General features: G+C 52.9%; 4 protein-coding genes across 4 annotated transcripts; 1 reads left to right on the top strand and 3 right to left on the bottom strand.

The window, feature by feature from the left end:
• CABS01_16770 (uncharacterized protein) lies at positions 1-872 on the bottom strand (the record flags this gene model as incomplete). The annotated part of the gene is made up of 1 exon (XM_060550100.1): positions 1-872. A coding segment is annotated over one exon (872 nt), but the record flags the coding sequence as incomplete, so codon positions are not given.
• A 1,027-nt stretch (positions 873-1,899) lies between these two features.
• CABS01_16769 (uncharacterized protein) lies at positions 1,900-2,507 on the top strand (the record flags this gene model as incomplete). Its single annotated transcript, XM_060550099.1, has 2 exons — positions 1,900-1,979; positions 2,033-2,507. The coding sequence occupies 2 exons, from the start codon at positions 1,900-1,902 to the stop codon at positions 2,505-2,507; spliced, it is 555 nt and encodes a 184-aa protein (XP_060403598.1).
• Positions 2,508-2,572: 65 nt separating this feature from the next.
• CABS01_16768 (uncharacterized protein) lies at positions 2,573-3,400 on the bottom strand (the record flags this gene model as incomplete). The annotated part of the gene is made up of 1 exon (XM_060550098.1): positions 2,573-3,400. One exon carries the CDS (start codon positions 3,398-3,400, stop codon positions 2,573-2,575), a length of 828 nt encoding a protein of 275 aa, XP_060403597.1.
• Positions 3,401-6,071: 2,671 nt separating this feature from the next.
• CABS01_16767 (dynamin family protein) lies at positions 6,072-8,347 on the bottom strand (the record flags this gene model as incomplete). Its single annotated transcript, XM_060550097.1, has 2 exons — positions 6,072-7,901; positions 7,955-8,347. The coding sequence occupies 2 exons, from the start codon at positions 8,345-8,347 to the stop codon at positions 6,072-6,074; spliced, it is 2,223 nt and encodes a 740-aa protein (XP_060403596.1).
• Positions 8,348-10,969: the final 2,622 nt, after the last annotated feature.

The following is a 10,969-nucleotide window of genomic DNA, read 5'->3' as shown; positions in this document are numbered from 1 at the left end:
TCTCTGATTTCTGTAAAACGATCCATGTTCATGGAGCTGGTTCTGATGCCGTGCGCCAGCACTCCGTAGGTTGGGATCCTCACGGCGGCTCCGTTGCCGATGTGGTTTTCCCAGTCCTCGGCAAACTGCCGGAGGGCCTCCATGTCTTTCGTCGTTGCTGTCTTGACGCTTAGGTCGCCGCTCTTGAGTTGATTGGCGGACACGGTCTTGAGCTTGCGGATATGCTCGTTGCTGCTTTGTTCGATGGCGCGGTCTACGTGCGCCTTGAGGCTACGGGGGTTCATGGCTCTTATGCTGGCAATGGTGATAGGGTCTCTAATGTTCACTATGATTTCACGCAGAATCTGGGTCTGGAACGCTCTCTGGTTACAGGGGTTATGCATGCTCTCTGCAAGTCCTCCTCGGGCGGCTACGCTGGCATATGACTGCACGGTGTTCCCCTGATTCATCGGCTCCAATGCTTTGATATCCTTCACGACCTTGACCGCCAGCTCGCTGGCTTTCCAAGCCTCCTTGGCAGCCGCGCTGGCTGCGCGCGTTGTGTTGGTGTTTTCCTTCAGTTCGGCCGTATTCTGCTGCATAGCAATCCTGATGGTTCTCGATTCGCGGATGTTGCTCTCGTGGGCTGTCTTGTTTTCCGCACGTAGACTCTCAATAGCTTGGTGGAGGTGTCCGAGCTCGGGCAATTTCTGCAATTTGGCCAGCAGGGAGATGGTGGCAATGAGAGTGAGTCTCACGGCTTTCGGGTCAAGGGGGTGTTCGTTTGCGGTGTCGATTGATTTGAGTGCTGTCTGAAGGTGTCTGCTAAGTTGAGTGGCGTGCTCTCGATGGTGCGTTGGCCATGTTTGCTCCTGGGGCCATGGGGTTGCCATGGTGCCTACGTCGTTATGGGCTTCGCGACGGGCACACGGCTATCCAATTGACCTTTCGGAGTGTATTGTGGCGCTGTTTTTGCTCCGATTTCAAAAATTTCGTTCTCGCTGTTGTTGATGTTTTTTTTCTTCGGTATGGTCAGCAGTGGCATAATGAATGGGGATAAGTATGTTGGATTGACGACTGTGTCTGGATAAAAGGATGCTAGAAATGCGTTGAATAATATGCAAGAACCGGTGATGATGGGTATATACAAGACAGAACCCGCTCGGATAGGAATGGAAGGAAATCCCTCAATCAAGCACAAGAATCACCTTTTGACCAATGGACCTTAGTAGTATTGGATGAAATCGACATCGTTTATCCAACAACAGAACCCTGCTCGGATAGGAATGGAAGGAAATCCCTCAATCAAGCACAATAATCACCTTTTGATCCATGGACCTCAGTGGTGTTGCATGAAAATTAACATCGTTTGTCTAACAACTTTGTCCCACCTTCATGATGCTGCTAGCGGCCATACGGATGATCTGTCAGTTTGTAGGCGCGCGGCACGACGCAATGGGGACTTCATCAGTACGCCACTTTCCTTCTGGGTGGCGCAGAAGCCGGTCCATCGTGTGAGGTGCTTGCCAAGGTCCAGAGCCATTGGCTACTATATAGACCCACCAAATTCACCCGAATAATCCGAATGTTTTGGAAGCGCCTGCAGTACAGTCGGGTACAGCAATAGATAGGAAAGCATCGGAATCTACGCCACTAGCATCCCCTGCTCCCCATACGGTGCCCTATGCCATCCTCTTCGGATGATCCCCGCTTCATTGCCGCTGTGGTCGTCACCCCTGCAATTTACGGTCGGCGCTTGATCAATGTGGCATTTGGTCTATAAATGAGTACCAAGAGCCGCCTCTCATTAACATTATCTAAACCGTCCTGATCTTGCATAGAATTTTTACTGCACGCTTTTTACTAGAACTGAACTTACATCGACATTTGAATCGTCGTCTTTTACTCAAATCCCGCACGATGCCCTCAGATAAGGATCGTCTATACATCGCCCTGTATGCCAGAGGAGGCGCACCGAAGATGCCAGGTCTTGAGGACACGTCTGGCCTTCCTCCCACAGCATTTTTGTGCAACAAGACTAATAAATGTGTAGTTATCATTGGGCGTACATCGTAGGCCCCAAGACGGAGTCAGTTGACAGCTACGGGAGACGGTATCATGCTAAGGAGACGATGACTCTCGAAGGCACACCTCCAACGCTGAAGTCGCGCTGGGTTTTTGAAACCCGTGAAACTTCAATGGCGCCTACGTCCATGCTTCTAATCCGGGTGGTTGTCGCCAAAATCAAGGACAGGCATCGGCTTCAGTCTATTTTTGAGGGCACGCCTCTTCGACCAGAAGTCGAAGACTGGAACTGCGTCGGATGGGCAAAGGAGGGATTTGAGAGTGCACTTAGAGATGGCAATGTTCTCGGCACCTCTGCCGTTAGCTGGAAGTCGGTCCGTGACACAGCCATGTGGTATATCGAGAAGAAAAAGACCGAGCATCGGTTTGATGGAACTGCGATTTGTGACCCAACCAAGGCGCCAACATGGGACATGTTGGAGAACAAAGAACTTTCGCCATAGCCGCGAAAGCTGACCAACGCGCAGCGACACAATAGAAAACTGCCAAGATCCAGATAATGGTCATTTCAAGTAGCGCCGAAGTAGTTGCGACGTATACTTTCCATCCTCAGCTCATACGGCATGGGAGCCAGAAACTTGTCCACCTCTTGCTGCCAGAACGGATTCTGGGGGCTCACAAACCACGCAGACGTATATTCCCAGTAGGAGGGCAGCCAGCCTGCCGTTTCCCAGTCGACAATGCCGACGACATCATCACCCTTCACTAGCACGTTGAAGCTGCTCAAATCTCCATGTGTGAAGGCCAGATCTTCATCCAATCGACGGTAGAAATGAAGGAGTTCCTGGAGATCAGGAGGCTGGTTCTCATACCGGACTTCAAAATCGGCACCATTAGCAAGCTCCTTATGGAAGTCCTGTACCGCAGCAAAAGGACCCCAAAATGACTTGCAAGGCAGGCGACAGTCGTAGATAGGACCACCGTCAATATTAGCGATGCCGAGACCCTCTGCCGGGGCGATAGCGCGCAGTTGGGAAACCATGCCGCATAGCTGATTGAGTATCTGTTTTCTGGATGCCTCTGACCGTTTCTCCCAGCCCATCCATGCCATCTTGCCATCAATCTTGCTCATCACGATGTACGTCATCCCTCGGTGGACGAAAGCGGAGTAAACCTTGGGAACTGGAACAGATGTGTGTTGAGCGACGAACTGCATCGTGTGTGCCTCGGCCAGACTTGCGTACGGTTTGACCTTGATGCAAATCCCAAACACCGCAGGCAGACCGATCTGTGGCTTCCAGATATGCTTAAAGTATTTATTCGTCTTGGTCCATACTACCAAAAGCGTCAACACCCGGACTAGACGCCCGGCGTTGATCGGTTCGGTTTCCCCCATTCGTCCGTCGCGTCGGGTTCCTCGGAATCGTTTGTACGGAAGGTTGGAAATGTCGCCGATTTTCGGTCCACGGATCGCGATCTAATTATGAGAGCTTTGGCTGCAGCGTGCTGGAGGTCTGGGACATAATGCACGTCGGAGGTGGTTCAACTTGAGTTGAAAATCAGCGGAGGTGTCTGGTGGTAGAAAACCTTTAGTTGTGTACGATTTGATTTGATTTGATTTGGTTGATTCCAACTCGGTTTCGGCCACTTTAGCCAGCAGCTATGCCCGGATAGCGGGATTTGGTCAATAGCCGACGCGCTCCGGGGATTAATCCGCAGCACCCCACTTCGGCAATGCAAATCACTGATCAGCCGTCTCCAAATCTCCCACTTTGCTCTCCTACCTCATCTACCCCTGGCGGCCACCAAATGTAGTTGCGGTTCTTCACTAATGCACACGTATGTCTAGGCTCTATTGAGGTCGTTCTCCATCGTACAACGGTTCAGCGTACTTACAGTCTCCCCCCAATTTTCAGCTTAGTCTGGTTAGTCGTTACTAGCGCCATCGTACGACAGTCCATCTTCTCGGTCGCTGGAGCGTTACTCGGCATTTCGCTGAAATTGCCCTCCGACAGGATTGCAGAGTGAAAGAGTGAGACCCACGTAGCCATTCTTTGGGGATCAAAATCCGGTGCCGACTGTTCCAAGCGTACCGCGTACTTTGATATTGTGGTGCTTCATCTTTCCAAGCCTGGGAAACTTTCGCCCTCCAGGCGGAAGGCCCTCCAGAGAGAAGAGCTTCTGGTCATGTATGCCCCGCAATGACCTTCGTATAAGCAAAACACAGATTCTTCCCTGCTTTGACATAACCACACGTTGTCCTTGGCCTTCAATCCGACTTCATCTCAATACCTCTCCTACGGAAGCCGTTTATCCCTCGGAAAGGGCCACCGTGCCGAGGGTCTGAACGTAGGTGACCTATGCGTGATAATCTGACAAGAAGCGAATGTGAACAACTAGAATCGATTCTGATGCAGCGTTCTCCCCCCTGTACGTTGTTATGAGGCAACGGTGTTGTCGTCGGCCTAAAAACGTACCACGGACTGAGGCCCGACGCAAGAGCGGGAGGGTATCTAAAAAATGACCTGTCTTCGATTTTCTGTGTTCGCTATCACATCGCCGTACTATGGCAAGCTAAGCATCGCACGCGGCCGGTCGAATTGTGGCTGATCGACTGATGAACTTCTGTGAGCTCCGGATCCCGATAGATTGGAGAAGGAGCGAAACGTCGGGCTACGTATGGAAAGTCTCGTACGTCTCGGCATTGGTATTGTTCGTCAATTGCTGAGGATGCGTAGAGTTTATTCCTGCTGCAGGAGGCCGACCATGCTTTAGTCTGGACGTACGTTAGTCTTGTGACTTCAGCGGAGAAAGCATCTCTTAGTGGTATGGCTCGGCGACCAACATGGACGGTATTCAAGACAGCAGTTAGGTCTTCTTTCTATGCCAGACCGATGGTCGGCAGAGAGTACCTATTGTGTCACCAGTGTGTAAATTTGATCGGTCGCACCCATCAAGACCTCTACAACACTTGCGCCGTGATGCATACGGAGGAAGGCGTGAAAAGCCATACTAGGCAGTTGCAGGAGATGGTCTTGTCAATGCCCACGGCACGCTTGACCGATGGTGTCCCGTACCAATGTGGGCCTCTACAGCAGACTTAGGTGGCCTACACCCGGGGCAGGGAGCAGCCAGCAGACGCTTGTATGAGGCCGACATTTCGTATACCCACGAGAGCAGATAGCCGTCAGCTATCCTCGACGGCATCAGTTTGCGTCGACTCGCTGGACCGCAAGTAGCGTCTGTCACTTGGCTCACGGAACTTGTTAGGCACCTTCCCTCTTAATTTGGCCCCCTGACGTCACTTACACAGAAGGTGGTAAATGGCTGATAGGTTCAAGGTGGTGCCAGAGCGCTTGGGGTTTTTGTCGGCGTCCTTAGGCCAATGCTGGGGATGTCGAAGGATCCTTAGAGGGTCTATCAATTGACAGTTTCCGATCACGTAACCGGTCAGTCCGGCCACGAGAGTGATTCGCAGCAGTCGAAGGGCCTGAGAGTGTCTTGTCCTTTTCTCGGAAATTATTAATCGCTCGCTCTGATGTTAGAATCAGGTGCAGTATGCTGTGGAGTAACCAGAGCCACGATAGGCACTGCTATGATGAGTGCAGAGACGAAACATGAAGTGCATGGCAGAGGTTGTGGAGCGTAGTGTACACCACCACTCTTGTGGGAAGGCAGCGAGGTATGGAATGAGCTCTGGGCAAGTTGCGACATATCTTGGCATCCTGCCATGTGTCCCTGTTGCTTACCATGGAAAGCGCCGCCCTTCTACTATGGAGATCGGGAAACGTACTCACTCGCAACCATTCTCCGGTGTCAATTTCGGTTCACTTCTACAGGCCTCTATTTCTGTAGGTTAGCAGACTACTCCAACAGAACACTGCCTATTCTATGTTGCTATCTCCGGGTGTTGATAGCTCTGTCGTCACCACTATGGCTGCGTGTGCCTACTTGCTATCCTTGACATTCCCAACTACGAACAGTAACTACAAACGCAACCTCTGACACGTCACGTACCATCAGCAGTAAAAGTCGGTTAAAGGAGCTTGGCACAAAGGAAACTCCGGTCAACGCAGGATCTCCATCGCCATTTCCAAGTCCTGAATTTCCTTCTTCAATCTCTCCCTATAGTCCCTCATCCGGCGAGATTCCCCTGCCACAAGAGGAAGCCTTTCGAGGTCCAGATTAAGGACCCATTGCTCTGAGAACAGCCACAGTGGGCTTTTAGGGCCAAAGAGCAGCTTAAAGAGGACTGCTTGCCTGAAGACGTTGTCGACGACCCGCTTGTAAGCCACCTTGTAGTAGGCCTCGAGGGTATCGTGGATGGTCTCTATAGCGTATGCCGTGTTACTCTTGTTCGTGACTGCGTCTGCAACATCGTCCAGAGGAACCATGAGCAGAGAAGTACCCTCATAATACTGTTCGTGTCGGGCTATGGAACGTAGCGTTTCCTGGATCCGCACGCCATGACTGCGTTGATTATTATGGTTGAAATAATGGTTCAGCGTGTACGGGCTGATTTGCCGTTCGACGTTGACCAGCAAGATCGCCTCGCTCATTCCGGCTTCATACTTGAGGCAGAGGTCGCTTAGTATGGCCGATGTAACGCTTTGGAGCACTTGAGTGTCTATACAGACGGCTTCTAGTGCCACGAGGATGAACCTATGGATGAGGAGAATGACCTTGCTAAGATACTGCTTCGCCATCATCTCCCATTTTGTCGATTGATCAAGGAAAACACTTGAAAGAACACCATGACCGAGTGAGCCAAGGTCAAGGCTACGGGAGCGTTGATAAACAGTCTCGATCCACTTCATGATACCCTTTTTCGGAGATTCAGTGGTCCAATCCGTCACAATGATTCTGTCCAGGTCAGGGAAGGCCTCGGGATGAGGTATATCAAACATAGCAAGCTGCAGGTCAGTATCATCTTGCTCCTCCTCCTCTTGCGCCGAAAACACGGGGCTTACGAGAGGAATCGGTTTAATTGGAACTGGATTTTCGACTTGCGGCTCTGTTTCGAAAAGGTAGGTGCGGCCGTCCTTGTCGAAAATAGCGTTGAATTGGTCCGTCGTGTTGATGATGGCTGTGATAAGACGGCACGTGTTGTTTTCAAATATTGGATGTGCCGAGTAGTCGGCATTCAGCGTGGCACGAACCAGAGACTGGAAGTTGCCTGCAATGCCGACGAGATATTGCTGTTGCTCTCGCTCTGTCTGGCGAGGCGCGCCGAGACTCTTGAGTTTCTCCTCGGCATTTGCCAGTCTCTGGCGTGTCTCACTACGTAGCTCAGGAAATGCACGATCGGTGATCTCGCCAAGGAGGTCCTCCAAGCGCTCGCGTAAGGTTGATATGCCGTAACGATCCTCCGGAAGGCTGTCCCAAGGATGTTCTAGGAAGATGGCCTCACGCTCGCGCAGCGCAGCTAACGCATCTTTCTCTTCACCGTGGTCATCACCCCCGCGATTCGTGACTACGTGGTATCCAAGCTTGAGGGGTTTTCGTTTGCCTTCTACCAGGCTCACAACGGCAAGTCTGGCGCTCCGTTCTTTCAGCAGATCGGCCTTGGTTAAGATCCCGAGAGTTCGGTCACCTGCCGGGTCAGCCTCCTCTGCAAGAGAAAGGATTTCCTGGGTCGCGACATCGACATTGCTGGGAAGGACTGCCAGGATGACGGTGCGACTGTCCTTGATATATCTTTGAACCATATCCCTAACGAGTGCCTTATCCTTGTTCGTAGTGACACCTTCCGTGGTGGTGCGAAAGATACCGGGTACGTCAATGATGGTAAGGTAATCTTCGCTTGGACCACATTTCTCGATTTTCAACACGTCCTCGGAAAAGGTGTTCTCGCCAGCTGTGTTGAAAATGGTTCTGATGCCCATAAGAGCGTTGGCCTGAAGTGATGATTAGAAACAAAGCTAATCTCAAAGTAGGTTCGTCCCGTTACCTGTGCCAAGATTTCGGGGAAATCTGCCCGAAGCTGGGCAGTCGTCTGCACCTGACTGTGATACGACTCAAGTCTTCTTTTGTGATCCTGCGACGCATGTGGTCCAGGAATGATCGTGATATCAATTCGTTGCTGTGCCTCCCTTCGATGGGTAATCTGGGTGGCGTAGCGCGTACAAAGTTCCTGGCCGCGAGGGAATGGGATTCCCGTCAGGCTCTCCAACAAGGACGACTTCCCCGAGCTCTGATCACCCACGGCGACGAGTTGTGGCAGCGGTAGGTAAGTCCCGATATTCCTTTCGCGAAGTCGATCGATCTTCTGAAGGCGGTCCGGACTCGTCAAGGGGGGATGTTGGTCAGCAGGCTCAGGAGACATTGCGATAGAGTGAATCATGTGAAAAGGAGGATTTTGTGTGGAAGCCGGAGTCAGGAAAGAACAAGTCGAAGGCGAATGCTCAAGTGATGTTGTTAAAAGGGGAGCCTGTGCTTTAATGCATCCCGCAGTATGGCTTCCTGCAACAGTTCCACGATTGTAGCCTACTACCTATGAGTGCAGCTGCATTAAGTGATAGAGTGACCAAGTCCATGGTATGGCCTACCACTAGCAGCTTGGATGGGCATGATGGGCAAAAGGAGCCCATCGCGTGTGTCCTGCCGCACCCCGCTCCTCGACGACCAAGATGTGCTTGGGAGACGCTGCATTGATGACCTATTGCTTTGTATCGCATCTTCCCTGGACCGGCCTCTCGGATCGATGGCGACTCGGGTCGTGGCGAAGCGGAAGGACACGACAGGACGATACGCCATGCAACATAGCATCGCATGGTCTCATTCTCCTAATTGGTGTTTCTAAGAGGACTTTGCTGCCGGCCGCTGCGGAACTATGCAGGAGGCCGTCTGTATCACACAAGCCTCGCAGATGAACAAGTTCTGGGTACGAGCTGGCGCCGGGGCATGCACAACGACGTGGCGCCGTCTCAGCGCGGAAGTTAGTCTACTGCAACGAAGTGCATATACCGGCTGCATACGTACACATGTATTATTTGCAATAATCTTGTAGAGACATAGGCACCCTGGCGCTTCCAACCCGCGATCGCCAATCACGGTTGGCTGCTTTTGATCGAGATAGAGACCAGACTAGGGCTATTCTTCCGCGTATTAGCAATAAGTGAAGCAAGCTTGACTCTCAGTCGCTACTACATCAGTGACATGTTCAGTGACTTTGCATTTGGGTCGTGACCAGCGCGATTCCCGACCCTTGTGTCTTCCTTGCGGACAGTGCATTCATCTACTCAGCCATACACTGGTAGGAAAGATCAAGCTCGCGTAAACCCCCATCAATCACTGTGAACCTAGAGAAAGCTCGGTATGTACTGCCTAAGCTTCCACCTTTCGATCCTGAAGGCGGCAGCCATGATCCGTCTCCGCCATCCGCGATTCTGTGTGATGCTATCAACCCCACGAGCAAAGAGAGCACATGTGGAATTGGAAACCGCCCTTATGGGCTTCCGGGGGCAAGCATCCAACCGCTGCGTCAATGAGGGGTTGACCGGCTACGAGTGCGCTAGTCTGCCATCCGCACTCAACAGCCCACGCCCTCGGTCAACAGTGACAGCAAAACCCCGTCATCCGCGGTTCGCGTGTCGTCTTTACTGCTCTTGTGCGTCGCCGAGAGTGGTCTCCAAGCGGGCAGATGTAGACCACATTCGCAGCCTGGTCATGGACTGCCACTCTGGTGGGTTGGAATAGTCTCCTATGGCTCCAATCGCAACCTCGGGAATCTGCTGAAGCTGTTGGCGCGTTCCCTGCCCTTGCACGCGCTTGTATGAACAAGGTCCTTACCAGTCAGGCGAACCAAGTGCTCGATTTTGCGGGGACTGAAGTGCGGGCACAGACTTACTGCGTGGGCGCTCAGGGGCTGTACGCTATCTTGACGTGACGACCAGGGTAGCCCGCACCTAACGAATCGGACGGCTCCCCGCGCCACCCTAGCACATGTACGCCGGAACATGCTGGAGGCTCTTTCATCCGCCTGGTGTCACCTCATTTGACCGGACCAGCATCACCGCAGCCCCATAAGCTTAAGCACCGCAGCATGCACGGCGTAACCTGCCTGGCGCTTCCTCGGACGGAACGTCCCCCACGCCACATGCACCGAACAAATGCCACCGTTGTCAGCCTTTGCGCGTCTGTTGAGGAAGGGCGTGCACTTCACCGTCCGTGTCAAAAACATCCAGGGTCTTTTCGTGGGTCGTGATCGCGCCGATGGCCAAACCAACCGGAAGTCAAGCCTGTGCTCCCGACAGGGACCCCCATGTGCTATGGAGCTAACCGCATGCATACATGCATCGTCGAGAGCCCTCACAACGGGCGCTAGTCTAGATTGACACGCTGCGGCAGAGACTGAAGCGAGCGGCCACGGCACTGCGACTGGACCACGATACGGTGCAGCCGCCAGGCGTAATGCCAACGCGTGCCACTGCTCGCCTGTCTCCGTTGTTTGACAACAAGGGGGCTTGATGGCGTAAGGTGCGCAAGCTAGCAAGTGTTTGCTGTCACCTCGTCCGAAGAGCATGCTACTTCGGCCGCCCTGCGCCATAGGTACCGTCAGGCGGGCGTCGTTCAAGGTATGCTCCGGCTGCATTGACCAGGTGCTCCAACGCCATCCTGACGATGCGTCCAAGTGTGCCAGCCCATAAACCTGTGTTGGAGTACCGTTGCGAGGGCTCATGGCAAGCGATTTGTGTCGCTATCCCGGCCTCGTGCAGTTGAGGTGGCGGCACCACACGCGGTCGCGACGCGTCCTAGATTGCGAACTGCCAATCACAGCGACGCGTCCCCTCAGCACTCGAGGGAAAAGACACGCCACAAGACGACAGAGGCCGATCGTGCTGCCAGAGCACACTGGAGGGTCTCGAGTGGTGCCTCTTTCCAGGATAACGTGTTGCTAGTCATTGCGTACGAACACGTCGTGCTGCCGTTGTCTGCACTCAGCGTCGTTCATCCGCTGTTGACG

This window comes from Colletotrichum abscissum (assembly GCF_030869225.1).
Source record: "Colletotrichum abscissum strain IMI 504890 chromosome Unknown Scaffold_147.1, whole genome shotgun sequence".
NCBI classification, from domain to species: Eukaryota; Fungi; Ascomycota; class Sordariomycetes; order Glomerellales; family Glomerellaceae; genus Colletotrichum; species Colletotrichum abscissum.
This window is presented reverse-complemented; position numbering and strand designations above follow the sequence as displayed.